At 40.0% G+C, this 19249-nt stretch overlaps 1 protein-coding gene across 5 annotated transcripts in view; it reads right to left on the bottom strand.

The window, feature by feature from the left end:
• The window catches only part of ARK2N (arkadia (RNF111) N-terminal like PKA signaling regulator 2N), an 81609-nt gene that overhangs the window by 7690 nt on the left and 54670 nt on the right, over nt 1-19249 (bottom strand). For 2 of the 5 annotated variants that reach the window (XM_052660340.1, XM_052660341.1), the window contains exons 3-4: nt 18507-18689; nt 5868-5994 (exon numbers count right to left, since the gene is read on the bottom strand). In XM_052660340.1, the coding sequence (XP_052516300.1) occupies nt 5868-5994; nt 18507-18689 (310 nt within the window). Of the gene's footprint in view, nt 1-2677; nt 2746-5867; nt 5995-18506; nt 18690-19249 lie in introns of all 5 variants that reach the window. The other 3 variants (XM_052660343.1, XM_052660342.1, XM_052660344.1) reach the window with 3 other exon arrangements.

The following is a 19249-nucleotide window of genomic DNA, read 5'->3' as shown; positions in this document are numbered from 1 at the left end:
TTGGAAGGGCTGAAGCTGAAGCTCCAACACTTTGGACACCTGATGTGAAGAGCCAACTCATTGGAAAACACCCTGATGCTGGGAAAGATTGAAGGCAAAAGGAAAAGAGGGTGGTGGAGGATGTGATAGTGGGACAGCATCAGTGACTCAATGGACACGAATCTGAGCAAACTCTGGGAGGCAGTGAAGGACAGGGGAAACTGCTGTGCTACAGTCCATGGGGTCGCAAACAGTTGGAAACGACTTAGTGACTGAACAGTAACAACCACCAATCCTCTTACTCTGTTTCTCTTCAAAATTTTAGATTCTCTGGAGAACGTGATGATCCTTTCTTTGGTCAAAAACTTTTCTGTCTCCTATTAACTGCAACTGAAGGGCAGCTGCCAAAGAAGGGAGAATCACCATGGAAGGCAGCTCCTCTATGTACACAATCTTGAGAGCATAGTTAAGAACCAACAATTGTTTTCTAGAAGGCAAGTTTTGAATGGTCATTATTACACAAAACAGAATAATCTGCCTTTTAAACATTTAAGTAATTGCTGAGGCATCTGTCAGGAATGTGAATAAGATTCTGAATATAGGTGAACTATCCTGTTAGAAGTCAGGACAGTAGTTTCGGGGACAAGGAGGGGGACAGGGGAAGGTATAACTAAGAAGTGGCACGGGGGGACTCCTGCTTCTTGCTCTGAATGCTGGTGACTTGGGTGTGGGTACAAAAGCTAGAAGGCACACTTATAGCTTTTCTCTGTGTGTTACAAGTCAACAAAACATTCAAAACAATTTTTATGATTTAAGACCTCAACCACCTTAAATAAAATGGTAGCTAGGAGATGGATGAGGATAGAACAAGACTTTTAACACACTTTTTTAAGTACGGGGAAAAAGGTCAAGCTGTATTTTATAAGATGGTACATTACAGAATAACTTAGATAAAAAGGGAAAAAAAAAAACTCAGGAAGAAATGGGACTACAACAACTGTTATTAACCCCACAGACAGGCCCTATACAGGAGGCTCATGTGAGGCACCTCCCTGGTGGTCCAGAGGCTGGGACTCCACCCTCCAAATGAAGGGGCTCAGGTCTGATCCCTAGCCAGGGAACTAGATCCTGCATGCAGGAACTAAGCTCTGGTGCAGCCAAATAAATAAATAATAAAAATACATTTTTTTAAAAAGAAGGATGTGAGAAGCTCAAAATTTGGGAAGGTTAACTACCATAAAACAGTTCCATGTATTAGCACATATCCTTTCTCTATTATGAAAGATATGGGGTGGGACTATACTCATCTGTCTTACAATCAGTCCAATCAGATTCTAGTGCAGACACAAGCTTTTTCCTCACAAAGCATTTAATCTGCATATGACTGGCAACAGGTCTACAAAACGAGACACATTTTGAGTCTTACAGCCAAGAAAAACTGCTTAGGCCTCACTTCCATTTCCCCCACCAATCCACTATTTGTAAACAATAAGTTTTGATATAATAATTTCCTGCTCTTCATACACTAAAACCAATAAAGGAGAGACTTTGGAGTAGAAAGGAAGAAAAACACAGAAAGAGGGCAGGCTCTGATGATGATCAGCTGTTGATACAGTTAACTTACTATTCTAAGAAAACAACATTAAAAATTAATCATTTTTTGCTCTCATTTACAGATCCTGAAGGTGACCTCTTAGATAACATTCTTACTTATTTTTCTGAACTGAAGGTGGAATGAATCCTTGTAGCTTCAGGGAAATGCTCACCCACCCCCCTTGCTTTTTTAGGGTTAATGTTATCAAGTGGTTCTAGGATACAATCAGTCTTAAATGCAAAAGCCTTCCCACACTAATTCTTCTGCTGACAGGTCAATCAACATTACCAATGACCATAGGACCATGTTTGTGAAAGGAGATAAGAGTCTGATTATTCATAAAAGCTTCAGAGAACAAGTACTAAGAAAACTGTTCCAACACAGTTTCATAACATGAAGACCCGTGCTACATGCACTCATCTTCCTAGGGGAATTACCAATGAGGCTGGTAGAAGTAAAGAAGGGAAAAGGACAAAGGATAAAGGACAAAGGATAAAAAAAGAGGGTCATAACTTAAAACTTATGGCAAAAGTAAGTGGGTGCAGAAGAACCAGAGATTTTAGGGAAGTTCCCACCTCACTAGCAAACAGCACCTTATAAAACTGGACTGTCCAAAAATAACACCTAGAAATGACATGTAGACAATGACGAGAGTTCATCACAGCAATCCAAGGCAGCCATAAAAGACGCATTCAAGTTAAGAAAGCATGCTTTCTAGACTATAACTAGAAGACACATGTAAGCTAAGGGAATATGTCAAAATCTAAAATAAAAGAGCGGGGAAAGACGTTAGCATGCAAGAAAAGAAAAATGACTGTTTAATGGGAAAAAAAAAAAAAAGAGACACGTCATAACCAGAATTACTGAATGCAAAGGTCAAAAAAACAATGTTTCTAACATGGAAAAATGGTATCCAATGCAAGTCAGAACAACCACAATCCCCAAAGAGAACAACTCATGAACGAAGTCTGAGTTTTTTAAAGCTCTCAGAAAGCCCACAAGGTAGAATACCAAAAGGAAAAACAAGAAAAGGTCAGCTAAATCCAAACAAAACATCTATGCATGCAAAAAATCAAATTAGAACACAAAGATGTGGATCAAAACCTAAAACCTTCTTCCAAGTGATAACCCTGCCAGAAGCCCATCAATACTTCATAACTGCAACCCTAGACCTGTAAAAGAAACAAATTCCAGATGAGATACAGCCAGCTCAAGGGGCAATTTCGAAGCAACCAATAAGAAAGCCTCTCACCCCCTCCATCCCCCAACCTGCTTCTCAGCTTTTTAACCTCAGTGTTTGAAAGACTACCAGGCTTCTTCTAAATAAAACTGCTAGAAAATTTTTGAGAAAGGCACAACAGTCAGTGAGATTCTACTCATTCCTAGACCAAGGGCCAAAATAAGAGATCCCCTCATAATGATAAGAGTCCATTCAAAGTACTCCCAACAGAATTTGTCAACTCTACCCACACTGAGATTTTAAGATAAAGTTGTTACTGCTAAGATATGATTTCCCCAGGATTCAAACTAAAAGATCAGAATTTAAAAAACAAAAACATATCTTTATATTTCAGAGCCTGGTAAGAAAAAGTCCTCAAAAGTAATGTTATAGCATGTTATTTAAAATGTACCCAAAGTCATTTGGCTTAGTTAAGACTGAAATAAGTATGTTTGCTCATAGAGTAATATGACAATCTGAATAACAGGCTGTAACAAGTTCAAAGAAGGGTCTACTAAAGATAATCTTTGAGTGTGTGTGTGTACTGAAGGTGAGAGAAACTTAGAATTTAAATCTACAAGTTTTAACAGAAATAATATAATTTCAACTACAGATAACAAAAATATTGGTAGGAAGATAAGCTGAAGATTTCATTACAAAAGGAAAGTTAAACAAAGAATCTGAAAAGAAGGCTGTGCGTGCTCAGTCACTTCAGTCGTCTCTGACTCTGCGACCCTATGGACTGTAGCCCACCAGACTCCAGGATTCTCCAGGCAAGAAATACTGGAGTGGGTTGTCATGCCCTCCTCCATGGGACCTTCCTGACCCAGGGACTGAACCTGTATCTCCTCCATTGCAGGCACAGTCTTTACCGCTGAGTCACTGGGGAAATTCCTGAAAAGAAGAGTAGCATCTGTAACATTTCTAGGCACAAAGAAACAATAAAGAAGGGAGAACTGGCAGGAGTTATTAGAGAATTGGACCAAGTGATATGTCTCAGAATGAGCAAGAGCTTAAATAGACAACACAGGTCATGACCTAGTCTTTCCTACTTAAGTAGGAACACATGAGTAACACTGAATTAAAATTTGAAAAGTAAGTCAAGAGGAAGTTGGTAACTGGATAATGTGCTCCTGGCACAACAGAAGATAATTAACCTACATCAATCTATCAGTCAATAGGCAGAGTAAGTTTTATAGTACAGAGTCGGAAATGGAAAATATATCCTAGAAAGATCTTGACATGGGGCTTAAAGTCTAATAACGTCTTTTATATTTATACAGTGCTGAAATAAAATAATGACAAATGTATGCTAAGGGAAAAAACCTGGAGTTCTATCTTCTTCATCTGATGAATAAGTCAGCTAGCTGGAAGGAAATACATGAGAAAATGAAAGAGAACATAACAGGAAAAAGTTTTTTACTAAGGAAGAGAAGAAAGTATGAGGTAAGGAAAGGTTAAAGAATGAAAGTTCTTTCCCACCAGAATAGGGGGGAATAACCATTTAGAAAGACAAGAAAAAAGGAAGCAGCTATGCAGACATTTATGCCCTTGTATTTAGGGCATAAATACAGGATAGAAGGTAAAATATTCTGATGGAGAATTAGCCACTTACGGGGAGATGGCTTGATAAATTACAACTTAACTCTACACCCTTAAAGCCCCAATTGTTTAACTAAAAAATCCTCTCAGAAAGTAAAATCAGTTCTCATTAGAGAAAGGATTCCTCAATTTACGTGCATGTGTATTTTGCCCCCACTTCTCCATTCCTAAATGCACCTTTTAAATAAGTCAACAGAAGAAATAAGTGCTGGTGAATGTTTTATTATCTTGCTAACCAAAGATCAAAATCAGATCTAAAAATAAGGCAAGATACTATCTTGTATACCTACCTGAGGAAATCACAAAATCGTAACTCTTGTGGCACAGGAGAAAAATTGTTCACTACAGAGAATACAGATTTTTCCAAAAACGAGATTTTGTTTTGTATGTGTGTGTTAAATGTTTCTCAGGTGTATCTCTGACAGGGCTGCAACTAATTTTTAGGAGCATATCTTAAAGGAAGAGTCAGTAAATTTTTTCTGCAAAGAGCTAGACAATAAATATCTTTGGCTCTGTGCACCCTAAGGTGTCTGAAGAAACTTCGCAGTTCTGCCACTGGAGTGTAAAATAGACAATATGTAAGTAAATAAGCATGGTCTGTTCAAACAAACCTTTATTTATGGATAAATTATATTTGAATTTCATTTAATTTTTTCATATCAAAACATGTCTTGATCTTTTCTCCCAACCATTTGAAAACGTAGAAACGATTCTCAGCTTGAGGTCCATATGGAAAGACGCAGCAGGCCAGATCTGGCCCGTGGGCTCCAGCTTGCTCTCTCTTATCTTAAAGAATGACAAACTTCACAAAATAATTTTTATTACTGCACACTAAATCAATGTCCTACGGCTTTTTTAATTCCTAAGAAACAAGATACCCTAAATCACATGAACATCACCAGAAATATACTGTTAAGAACTGACTAAAGTAACTTGTAACTTTTCATGGAAGATAAGGGGAGGTGCTCTAAGAAGAGGTGTGATGTCAAATGTAGATTTTCCAATTATTTGTTCCCGATATATTTCAAGATAAACTGAAAGGCAAGAAAATATGGGTGAGAAGCGGGGAAGTATGGCGATACTTCTGCCGTAACTGAAAAATCTGTTAAGCCATCTAGCCATTTGCTAAAAATAAGAGAAAAACATTAGTTCTGGTTCACATACATGTGTGGCCAAGATGTTTCTGATATAAGACAATCTGCAATACATTCTGAAGCCCATCAAGTGTCTATAATCAAAATGTATTTCTTTTTTTTAATTTTACTTTAATATTTTTTATTTATTTATTTATTTTTACTTTACAATACTGTATTGGTTTTGCCATATATCAACATGAATCCACCACGGGTGTATATAAGTTCCCACTCCTGAACCCAAAAATGTATTTCTTAAACTACAGGAAGCTGAGAAATAGCTCCCAACATTCATGCCAGCCATGCCATACCATTTTCTTCTCTCCAATTAATTTCCTACCTTGCGTGTTCCTGAACCCCCACAATCTCCACTTCACTATCTGAAGAGGCAATATTAATTTCTTCATTGAGTGGTGCATTGCCAGCAGATGTTTTCTCACTTGCTAGGAATCCTGGATCCAAATGACCTGAGAGAGAAAGGGGAGAAAAAACTAAGCACTATATTTTGATTCCTTAAGAGCAGCAGAAACATCACACTGATGGATTTCTCCTCTCAGTTTAATCACTGAAACAGAGTGCCCTTATAAAAGCTTGCCTCCATGAAACTGTTACCTATGTCAAATAAAAAAAACAAAACAATACATACTGATTGTTAAAAGAATGTTCAAACAACACAGAAGTACCTAAGAGTAAGAACTCCAATTCTCTTGCTTTCTACTGCCATTCCTTAGGAGAAAAAATTCTAGAGTATTCTGACAAGTTTGTGTATATAAATGTAGGTATGTATATACTGCAATAATACTCTATTTTGTGATGCTTTTTGCATTAAATTCTACTCTGCTTTTAAATGACCTGTGGGTAGGTGTGTCTCCACTCAGGTCAAAGGAGTTCTCTACTGCTTATCATTTTAATATAACAAAATCCTAAACCAGACAAGCTCAAAGGCACAAATGGAGGAAATAAAAGGATTATTAATATCATAGTTACATTGGGAAACCTTACAAAAGATTTAATAATTTTCTCTCAATTTTAAACAATTTTAACAATCTTCTCTCCAGGAATCCAGACTTGACAAAATCAAACCCAAAGGAATTCCCTGGGCAGTCCAGTGGTTAAGACTGCACTATCACTGACAGTAGTGCAGGTTTGATTGATCTCTGGTTGGGGGTGGGGGGTGGGGGGTGGGGGAGTGGGGAACTGGACCCAAAACATCATCTAAAAGGGAAGACTAGAAGCAAATAGCAATTTTTGCCCTGAGAAACTGAAATATATAACTTGTATGTTGTTGACACTCCCCATTAGACAGAAAGCACCACACAATGCTTCACCCTGGAAAGCACTGGAGCCTATAAGGACTTTCTCACAAAGATCTTCACAATGCATCTATTTCATGGTGCAATAAAATGCATTTTCCAACACTAAACATGAATTTAATAGAACTGACTCTCAATACAGGTTAATGGCATAGCACCGAAGTACACAGCTGTTTAAACAATTCTAAAAAGAGTTAAAATTCAGAGGGATTCCTTGGCACTCCTCTGGTTAGACAGGACTTCACGCTTCCAATGCAGGGGTTACAGGTTCAATACCTAGTCGGGAGAACTAAGATCCTACATGTCACAGCCAAAAAAAACCAGAGACAAAGAGTTAAAAACCTATGTATTCAGTTCTTGAATATTCTGACTTAGAAGGATGAATTTCAGAATGTCTAAGAGTAAACATGGAATAAACAGAGTTGTAACAGGTATAAATTTTCATTTACTCTTTAAAGATGTATTTTTATTTAAATATATTGTCATCTGATACAAAATTATTTCTCCCTATTAAAAAAAAAATCCAACAACTGTTGTTGTTATTCAGTCACTAAGTCGTGTCTGACTCTTTGAGATCCCATGGACTGCAGCACACCAGGCTCCTCTGTCCTTCACTATCTCCCAGAGTTTGCTCAAATTCATGTCCATTGGGTTGGTGATGCTGTCTAACCATCTCATCCGCTGCCGCCCCCTTCTCCTTTTGCTTTCAATCTTTCCCACCATCAGGGTCTTTTCCAGGGAGCTGCCTCTGCGCATCAGATGGCCGAAGAACTGGAGCGTCAGCATCAGTCCTTCCAATGAATATTCAGTTAATTTCCTTTGGGACTGACTCAACTCCTTGCAGTTCCAGGGACTCTCAAGTCTTCTCTAGCACCGTATTTCGAAAGCATCAATTCTCTGGTGCTCAGCCTTCTTCATGGTCCAACTCTCACATCCATACCTGACTACTGGAAAAACGATAGGTCTGACTAGACAGATCTTTGTTGGCAAAGTAATGTCTCTGCTTTTTAACATGCTCTCTAGGTTTGTCATAGTTTCCTTCCAACGAGCAAGCAGCTTTAAACTTCACAGCTGCAGTCACTGAACATGACTTTGGAGCCCAAGAAAATGAAATTTGTCACTACGCCCACTTTTTCCCTTTCTGTTTGCCATGAAGTGATGGGACTGGATGCCATATCTTAGCCTTTTTTTTTTTCATGTTGAGTTTTTGGCTAGTTTTTTCACTCTTCTCTTTCACCCTCATCAAGAGGATCTTTAGGTCAACTAAACCAATATAAATAAGATTTTATATATACAACTCTCTCTTCCCTTCTCACCTTACTCGTATCTATGCTTCAAGGTCAAGACAAACCTTGTACTTTCATACTCCTGCAAACTTGTAATGTAATCCTTTTTGAAAATTTTGGACAGTCCCACAAGCATAAAAGACTTATAATTTATATACCCTCTGACCCTATAATCTCACCTCTGATAATTTAGCCTTACAGAAAACACTTTAAATAAGCAGAGTCATGATGTCAAATGATACTCACCAGATTGCTATGTAGAAACTTGGGAAAAATATATGTATAACACACACAGAGTTACATATAACACTAAAACTACGTATGTGCTGGTTAAAAGCTATGAAAAGTAAACGATTGTGGGTCTTTTTTACAATTCTTTAATATTATTATTTCACCTTTTTTTTCTTCAATTGAAACTGATGCATATATGAGAAAACAGAAGATTAAAGTCTTCTAGATACAACCAGTGACTGAAACTGTATTACAGTCTGCACAGGCTTGTTCACAGTGGGCTTCTCAGGTGGTGCTAGTGGTAAAGAATCCACCCTGCCAATGCAGGAGATGGAAGAGACACAGATTTGATCCCTGGGTCAGAAAGATGCCCTGGAAGAGGAAATGGCACCCCACTCTAGTGTTCTTGCCAGGAGAATTCCATGGACAGAGGAGCCTGACGGGCTACAATCCATGGGGCTACAAAGAGTTGGACACAACTGAGTGTCTGAACACACGGCACATAGGCTTGTTAATCCTATCTATATTAAAGAACAGATAGGATTCTGTGTGGTATGGGCAGTGATGTTGAACTCTACAAGCATGCAAAGGTGACATCCACCAGACAGACCCAGTTTTGTTAAACCTAGGGCGGCTGCTTAAGTCGGACTTGGTAAACCGAGATTCTTGCTCTGACCCCAGTACTTTGTTTGCGGCAAAGCTTTTTGTCTCTTTTCCACTTCAGTGCTGTAGTTAGACTGCCGTCACGCACATAGTCCCAAACACACTGCTCAGGAGAAATACCAACTGACACTCTCCCTTTTCTCCCAAACTTCAGCTTTTCCACAGTCAGTATTTCAAGCAGACTTGCTGTGCGCAGCTCTAACAGTATACTTCATCTATTTATTTCTAAAGTAAATTCTTATTTATGACATGCTAGGCACTGTGCTTGGGCTTCCCAGGTGGCTCAGTGGTTAAGAATCCGCTTGCCAAGCAGAAGACATGGGTTCAATCCCTGGGTCAGGAAGATCCCTGGAGAAGGAAATGCCAACCCACTCCAGTATTACTGCTTGGAAACACCCGTGAACAGAGAAGCCTGGCGGGCTACAGTCCGTAGGGTCACAAAAGAGCTGGACACGACTAAGCGACTAAGCGACAGCAAATGCTCTGTGCTCAGCGCTAGGACTACTACAGGGAACAAACAAGGGAGGCAGAGTTCCCACCCTCAACAAGCTTACAGTATATTCACGGATACCAAAAACCAGTCCGTTGGCATTATGGTGTGGAAACTAGTCTGAGAGGGAGGCAAAGAATGCCCTCCATGCACAGAGAAAAGGACCATTTCCTAGACTGGAGAACAATCAAGAACACTGAGCTCGCAGGGAAGAGCAGGCCCAGGTGAAGGAGAGCAGCGCAAGGAACACCATGTAGCCTTCAGGGTTGAAAATCACCCTTTAGGGTAAGATCTGGGGTAATGGTAGTAAAAAAAAAAAAAAAAGTAATGAAAAATGAGCTGGTAAAGTCAGCAGAGGTCAGATCACGGGTAAGGAATCTGGACTTGACCTTGAAAACTAGGAAACCAATGAAGGATTTCAGCAGAGAAGTGACATGATCGGATTTTGAATTTAAAATTTTTTCAAGTATGGAAATAGAATGAGTAGCGGGACAAGAAATATTAGAGGCAAGGAAACCAGTTAGACTGCTATAGTTTCCAGGGTGAGAAATGGCTATGGCTGAACCAGGAAAGAAACAAAAGGAGGAACAGTCTGCATTTCTGTAAGAACACACAGTGAGTAATCTTGGAAATCAGGCAAAGGAAAAACTGACGCCAAGGTTTCTGATGTAGGTAACTGGTGGCATTCAGTGCACCAATGGACGTGTTGAGGGTGGCTGCTTAGGGCATGATGCTGCTGCTCAACAGGCAGTTGAAGTTACTACTGTTTTAAAGCTCAGGTCAGCAGTCTAGAGAGGAAATAGCAGGTAAGTCCTCCCAATAGGGGAGAAGGCAAAGTTCATCCAGAGGAATGAAGGGGGCCTAAAAAACCCTGACAAAAACCAGTAATTAAGGGATGGGCACAGGAAGAGGCGCTCACCAAGGTCAACCAAGAGACAGAAAGAAAACCTGAAGATATGAAGCCAGGGCACCATAAAGAGAGCATTTCTCGGAAGAAGTGCCTACAATGCCCAACAGAGAGACACAATAAGAGGAAGGACTACGTATAGCCCAGTAGAACAGGTGGTAAGATGACCATACACAACCCTGGCCCGGGGAACCTCAGAGGAATGATGGGACTGAAGCTACTGCAGCAAAGCAGGCTGAGGAAGAACAGAAGGGGAGAAGGAGCAGACACATTCGAAGACATCTGGCTATGGAGGAAACGGCAACAGACGGCACTAAGAGGAATACGGGTTTGAGGGACAGGGATGTGTGCGTGCATACAGTTATTTTTACCGGCCATATCTAGAAAAAAGGCAGAGAGCAAACAGCTTTGATGGCAGAAAGCTGAGGTAATCTTGATCTGTAAAGAATGCAGAGGGCCATCTGCAGAGCACAGGTGTGAATAGGATAGCAGAGTCAGTTTAGAGTAGGTTTAGAAAAGTGAGCTAGCCACTGTGAAGAAAGAATGATGCCTAAGGAAAGGAGGAAAGTGCTGGGCAGTACTGAGAGCCAAGGTGAGGCTGCAAGTCAGGAAGTTAATATGACCCTCAACTTTTCATCTGACTTTCTCCAGCATGGATAAAGGCTCTAAAGCGTGCATCCAGGGATCAGACTTGGCCAGCTGAGTACAAGAAAGTCAACTATATAAGGAGCTGAGGATATCAGCAAAGGAGAGTTGAGCTGAACAAACTAGACAGAGGAAGAAAGAAGCAACTAGGGGAGCTAAAAAAGGACTGTGTGATGGGTTCAATAAGGTAGAGGAATAGCGTAGCAGGAAGTAACAGTCTAAGTATAGCTAAGCAAAAGGAGAAAGCATTAGGAAGAGATAAGAGGGAAAGCAATGGTTATGAGAAGTAAAATGTACTTCTACCCTCCCGGCCACTCACAAAATACAACCCTCTGGGGCTGCCCATCTGTCTGTCTTCTCCCGTGTGCATATGTGGTAAGTGGCTTCAGTCGTGTCCGACTCTGCGACCCTATGGACTGTGACCTGTCAGGCTCCTCTGCCCATGGATTCTCCAGGCAAGAAGACTGGAATGAGTCGCTGTGCCCTCCTCCAGTCTTGTCCCCTACTCAACTGTCTTCCTCCTTTGCTCCAGCCACCTACTACTCACCTTCCTACAACTTTTCCGCTGCCCTATGGAATGCCAGCTGTATGGAAAAGGGCACTGAACGTTCTCTTTGCCTCCTTGTGGAAACATGACTTTCTTGAAAACGCTGCCTCTCCTGCAGGCCTTTGATTCCGACACCTCAATGCAGCCATTTTCTTTATTGCTTGGTCTAAAAGTCAGTATAAGGCAAAACAAGGCCAAAGGGTGGGGTGGGGTCGGGTGGCAGGATACAAACAAATTTCCTGGTGAGTGTTTACAACTCTAAACTAATGATGTGAGTATTCTGCCACATTTCCTCTCAGAGCCATTAAATAAAATGTGCCACACACCAAGTCTGTGGGGTGCCATGCTCTGCAAGAGACCCCATGGCATTTTCCAGTAAGTCAGGAATGCATCCACTCCTCCATTTCACAGCCAGGACGATCAAGCCTTTTCTCTCAATGTTACCCTCTTCGGAAAGTCGCACATTCCTCTGGAAGCCCCTGTGCAGAGGCGAACGCTCTCTGGCCTTCGGGTCACCCCTACACGGCCCCAGCCAACACCCCTAGACCTCAAAGGAATCCAACAGCAGAGCAGGGCCTAAAGCACACACAGAAGTGAGTCAAAGATGCACGAGGTTCTTCAAATACTGTCAGTCGTAGTAATCTATTCCTATTCTAGAATAAGCTCTGCACGAAAAGCGTAAATATCACAGTTACCATATATTTGACTGAAAATAAAGCAGAAGATTTATATTCAGTTATTGTGGCAGCTGGCTGTCTGTGTAGTTGTGTGTGGAGCTTTTTGAAAAGATAACTTCTTTCATTTCATGAGAAAATTCTAAATTTCTGTCCTCCTACCTCCTACCTCTGACCTTTGCAACACATAAGTAAGTCAGAAAGTAGACCAGAAAAGGTAGTAACTAAATTATCAGGGCAAATATTTCCTTTTTTAAATCAGCTATCTAATGAGAACTAGTCGTAAGCCTATTTGCAGTATACAAAATTATTACACAGTGATGACAGTGGAATGTTAGGTATAAAAAAGGTTACTATCTTAAGCACTCATAGAGTTTCAAAAGAAGCAAATTATTACCTTGTGTTGAGCTTTTTCAACAAAAGTATTAAAAAACAACTTTAAAAAGTGGTAGAAAAGGAGATTAGAAACCTGAAATCTTACAGTCCACATGTAGCAGGTAAACAAAATCTCCTTCACAAGACTTGATACGATAATTTTAAAGTGCTAACAACTGAAGCATGGTCATTCTGGTCTGGTTATAAAAAGCCCTGCTCTAAGAACAGGAAACCCAAGATTTTTTTTCTCTTCACTACAACTAAGCTTGTACTATGGACAAATCAAGATTACCAGCCCAATTTCAAGGATGGAGAGAATGTTCATAATCCACCTTCTTAAAAAGAAGACTGATGGAAAAAATGAGATTTGCTTAGAATTTTTAATTTCTGAAGCAGGAGGACCTCTAAATTAGTTTAGTGTAATGACTGTACCAAGAGTACTTCAGACTTTAGCCTCTCTCAGCCTCATCTACATTTACAGTGAGTGAGCCTTCAAGTCTTTCCAATGAACATTGAGAGTTATCTCCTTTACAATTGACTGCTTTGATCTCCTTGCAATCCAAGGGACTCCAGCACCACACAGTTCAAAAGCATCAATTCTTCAGCACTCAGCTTTCTTTATGGTCCAACTCTCACATCTGTACATGATACTAGAAAAACTATAGCTCTGACTACATGGACCTTTGTCAGCAAAGTGATGTCTCTGCTTTTTAATATGCTCTCTAGGTCTGTCATAGCTTTTTTTCCAAGGAGCAAATGTCTTTTAATTTCATGGCTGCAGTCACCATCCACAGTGATTCTGGAGCCCAAGAAAATAAAGTCTGTCACTGTTTCCACATTTTCCCCATCTATTTGCCATAAAGTGATGGGACCAGATGCATGATCTTAAGTTTTTTAAATGTTGAGTTTTAAGCCAGATTTTTTACTCTTCTCTTTCACCCTCATCAAAAGGCTCTTTAGTTCCTCTTCGCTTTCTGCTGTTTGGGTGGTATCATCTTGCATATATGAGGTTATTAATATTTCTCCCGACAATCTTGATTCCAGCTTATGCTTCATCCAGCCCAGCATTTCACATGATGTACTCTGCGTAGAAGTTAAATACACAGGGTGGCAATAATACAGTCTTGGCGTACTCCTTTCCCAATATGCGAAAGAAAATACCATGGGGGTCTGTTGAACAGTGATGTCCATGTCCTATGATTCACAAAAATCTACATGATTTATGGCCCAATACATACATGTGCTTTCTTGATATATTACATCCTAGAGAAATTATCACACATGTACCAAAAGACACGTACAGGAAATGTTAATGGTAGCATCATTTCAAATCAGTCCATTGTTCCATGTCTAGTTCCAAACGTTGCTTCTTGACCTGCACACAGGTTTCTCAGGAGGCAGGTAAGGTGGTCTGGTATTCCCATCTCTTTAAGAATTTTCACATAACAATATAATAACCTTTGGGGGTAGATACTAGTTTTATCTCAGTTTTGACAGGAAAAACTGAGGCTCTGCATAACTTACGTGAGGTCAGTCTGTAAGAGGCTGCTGGTTCAAAATCCAGCTGTTTGCTCACAGGAGGCTGCCACCCACTACACTATTTAATTCTAGCATCAATGAGAAAAAGTAAACCTATGGCAAGGGCTGAAAAGGAAAGTTTAGGTCTTTTCTTGATCAGTGGCTTTCCTAATTTCAACTCTTTCGCCTTGGTTGAAACTACAACTAAATAGTAAAAACTATTTTGCATAGTAGAACATCCAGTTGCTTAGAAAAAGAGACATGCTACAAGCCACTTAATGATTGCTTACGTGATTCTAAATGGAGGGCTGTAGACCTGGTCTGAAATGTTGCTATTAGACACTGAATATCCATCCTAAGTGGCTGGCTCAGATGGTAAAGAATCTGCCTGCAATGCGGGAGACTTGAGTTCAATTCCCGGGTCAGGTAGGTCCCCTGGAAAAGGAAATGGCAATCCACTCCAGTATTCTTGCCTGAAGAGTCCCATGGACAGAGGAACCTGGAAGGCTAACAGTCTACAGGGTCGCAAAGAGTCAGACGTGACTGAGCAACCAGCGCAGTGTACAGAGACCCTCAACAGTCCAACTCAGTGCCTGGAGTTTATTCTATTGGGAGGGAGAGGAGGAAGATTATGATTAACTACTACAACAGTTATCTTAAACTCCAAACACAAGAATGGTGATCTAACTGATACTAATAGTCCAAGTCTCAAAACTATAAACTGGCAATGGAGCATAAATTCTATGAACATTTTGTTATGATACGGTTAAGTATATTCAAATTCACAAAACAAATTCCGACTACGACAATTACATCAAGACTAGAGGGTATTCACTTCAGTTCAGTTCAGTCGCTCAGTCGTGTCCACTTCTTTGTGACCCCACGAATCGCAGCACGCCAGGCCTCCCTGTCCATCACCAACTCCCAGAGTTCACTCAGATTCACATCCATTGAGTCAGTGACGCCATCCAGCCATCTCATCCTCGGTCGTCCCCTTCTCCTCCTGCTCCCAATCCCTCCCAGCATCAGAGTCTTTTCCAATGAGTCAACTCTTCGCATGAGGTGGCCAAAGAACTAGAGTTTCAGCTTTAGCATCATTCCTTCCAAAGAAATCCCAGGGTTGATCTCCTTCAGAATGGACTGGTTGGATCTCCTTGCAGTCCAAGGAACTCTCAAGAGTCTTCTCCAACACCACCGTTGAAAAGCATCAATTCTTCAGTGCTCAGCCTTCTTCACAGTCCAACTCTCACATCCATACATGACAACTGGAAAAACCATAGCCTTGACTAGATGGACCTTAGTCAGCAAAGTAATGTCTCTGCTTTTGAATATGCTATCTAGGTTGGTCATAACTTTTCTTCCAAGGAGTAGAGTAAGCGTCTTTTAATTTCATGGCTGCAGTCACCAACTGCAGTGATTTTGGAGCCCAAAAAATAAAGCTTGACACTGTTTCCCCATCTATTTCCCATGAAGTGATGGGACCGGATGCTATGATCTTCATTTTCTGAATGTTGAGCTTTAAGCCAACTTTTTCACTTTCCTCAAGAGGCTTTTTAGTTCCTCTTCACTTTCTGCATATCTGAGGTTATTGATATTTCTCCCGGCAATTTTGATTCCATCTTGTATTTCTTCCAGTCCAGCGTTTCTCATGATGTACTCTGCATATAAGTTAAATAAGCAGGGTGACAATATACAGCCTTGATGCACTCCTTTTCCTATTTGGAACCAGTCTGTTGTTCCATGTCCAGTTCTAACTATTGCTTCCTGACCTGCCACCTGCCAATGCAGGAGACACAAGGGACTCGGGTTTAATCCCTGAGTTGGGAAGATCCCCTGGAGACAACAATGGCAACCCACTCCAGTTTTCTTGCCTGGAAAATTCCATGGACAGAGGAGCTGGGCGGGCTACACTCCATGAGGTTGCAAAGAGTTGGATATAACTGAGTACACACACACATACGTTACTCACATACCTGCATGTCAGATTTAAAACTCACATACCTGCATGTCAGATTAAAAAAAAAAAGACTCTGAATGATCAATAAATGGCTTCATAAGAAAATACCATGGGGATCTGTTGAACAGTGATGTCCACGTCCTATGATACACAAAAATCTACATGATTTATGGCCCAATACATACATGTGCTTTCTTGATACACTACATCCTAGAGAAATTATCACACATGTACCAAAAGACACGTACAGGAAATGCTAATGGTAGCATCATTTCAAACAGCACCATAAATGTTCAAGAAGAGAGTGGGTACGTCTGTTGTCATATATGCATATGCTGGAATACTAAACAGCAGTGAAAAGTGAATGGACTACAGCAGTACTTAATAAGAACAAACTTTACAACATGTTGAACTAAAAAAAAAGCAAGTGGCAAATGATTACCTTCTATGTAATACTACTTAGTATTTAAACATGCTTGTTTACAGATACAAAGCAAATGCAGTAAAACTATGAAGGAATACATAGGAATACCGAATATTAAGTATCAATTTCAGGGGACTTCCCTGGTGGTCCAGTGGCTAAGACTCTGAGCTCCCAGTGCAGGGGGCCCCGGTTCGATCCCTGGTCAGGGAGCTAGATCCCACATGCTACAACTAAGACCCAGAGCAGCCAAATAAATAAATAAAATTTAAAAAAAAAATCAATTTCAAGGCAGTGCTGGAGTGGAGAGAGAAGAATTGAGGAAGGAAGTCATGCATGTTTGCCTCATCAAATACTTCTGTCATGTTTTATTTCTTAGAATTTAGAGCTAAGCACCAAAGGCTAATGTTTTTTTAAATGATCAAGCTAACAATTACCTGAACCTGAAAATGTGAAGCTTCCCCACCCCCACCAATGCTAATGACTTTAATGATATGGTAAGATGCCCAAATGCTGCACTATTAGGTTAATTCATATTAGACTGCTAAATTGGTTGTAGATCAGAAACTCAATTATTAACAATTCCAAAGAGTTCAACCTAATATTAAAATTCTCTATGAAAAGCAAAAAAAAACAAACAGTAACTGTTCATATTTTCCCTAACAATTCACAATAAAGTGGTCTACATCTACCGACCAGACTGCATTTAATGTTACAATACATACACAATACATAGTAATAAACACTTAAGAGACACTTGTTGGACAAAGCAAGTGTTTATACAAATAAAAACTGAAATCCAGAGGAGAATCACCTTGTCCAAGGTTAAATAGGCAGTTAGCAGTCACAACAGAGTTAAAACTAAATCAAGGTCCTGTTCCAAAATTAGTCACAATAAATTAATCGGAAGCTCAACAAATAAAGAGAAACTTTTTTATTTAGTTATAATCAGGGATTATGAATGAATTAATGACAATGATCTGTAGAACTGTCTTTTACTTCCTAACAACTTCAATATAAAAAGTTCTAAATCATAGCCCACTGCTATTTTCGTAACACAAAAACTCATTTCCCATAAAAATAATATTCTAGGTAGTTATTAAGCCAATGGAATTTATAAGTTAACTAGAGAACTAAAACCCTTCTATAACAGTAACGAAAATACACACTATAGAAGAAGTCTGTCTCTCAATCCCCTCTACCTCTTTTCTTAAACTTTTCTAAAAACACTAGTACTTTTAGAAAAAGCTTTAAATTAGAAAGAATGTTGGAAGAAAGAGGTTTGGGGAACATACTGAAGGAGACTTGGAGGCATTGTGCAAGGTTTTCAAAGGTAACAGCAACAGGTTTCTTAGAGAATAAAACATCACTCTTAAGAATCATCACAGAACCAAGATAAACAATGCAAGACAGGGAGAAAGATTTTCCTGAGAGACAGCAACTGAAGAGTTGGAAAAGACAAAATGAGGACTAGTGTAGAGAAATTAACAGGGACACTGCATTAAGAGGCAGAACAACAGTGTGGCACTTCAGTGAACAGTCCACAGGGCAAACTGAAACAGCTCACTTCCCCAGACTGCAAGGTCACTCCCTGTTCAGAGCTAAGTGCGGGAATCCACTGGTGGGGGCAGGGGGGATTGAGGGTGGGGGGTGGGAGGCAGTATCAGGTCATCCGGCTGATTTTTACATATGTTAGGCATTTTTAACTCAAGATGTCTACTGAAATCTACCTATGCCTACAATGATATTCTCATTTTTGCTTTCTTCTGATTAGTAAAGACAAATGACATGCTATCCAAATCTTTTCAGTTACAAAGGGCATCCTGGATAGCCACAATCATCTAATGTTAGATGTTTCTAGTTGGCCTGCTTTCCTAAGCAAGGAAAAGAGCTGCCAGGACACATGCATATTATACCATCAGAGAAGGAGGGGTAGGGATAGGGAGACCAACCTGCCTCCGCATTCAGCTCCTCTAGAAGCCCGCTGGTCCTCCAGGTAGCTCCTGTGTCCTGGCCTCCTACAGAATTACTGTGCTCTTGAACTACTGCAGCCGCCAATAAATTGTCCACATTTACCACTTCTGGCTCAGAGCCGGTGTCAGACATATCATAATGAGCTACAACTGGAGGTCCATCTAGGGAGGAAAGAAAATGTATACTTGTATCTAACTCGTGGGGTGAAAAATACTTCTATAACTAAAAGCCCCCTAAATGCCTGTTGCCTTTATCTTCTTATTCTACCTAGTCAGAAAAGCTGCACTTTATACAATCTAATTATTTTGTACATGAAATGAAAGTGAAAGAAATACTCCAGCTTACAAAGATGAGGGACACATTTGAGAAGGAGGAAAAAGGGTGTTATTATGAAGAACAAAGACAAGACTATACTAAACAAAAGTTACATTCAATTCCTGTCATCCTGCTAAAGGGCAAAAGATTAAGAGAAAGGGGGCGACTATAGAGAAGGTAAAGCTGATTTTTTAAAGGAAACACTGATACAAACTATTAAAACTGAATTTATATTTTTTTAAGAGGATCAACCTAGTTTCTTCCTCTTAGTAGCTAATACTAGAAGTCCCTAGTAGAATCAGAGAAGAAAGTCAAATATATATTTTCCTACTTCAAGAGCTCTACTTGACCAACATCTATTTCCAGTAAAGCCCTTTTATAATATTAGGGATGTTATATATTTTAC

This window comes from Budorcas taxicolor, chromosome 22, assembly GCF_023091745.1.
Source record: "Budorcas taxicolor isolate Tak-1 chromosome 22, Takin1.1, whole genome shotgun sequence".
In the NCBI taxonomy this organism is placed as follows: Eukaryota; Metazoa; Chordata; class Mammalia; order Artiodactyla; family Bovidae; genus Budorcas; species Budorcas taxicolor.
The sequence above is the reverse complement of the archived record's forward strand: the minus strand, read 5'-3'. Positions and strand labels throughout refer to the sequence as shown.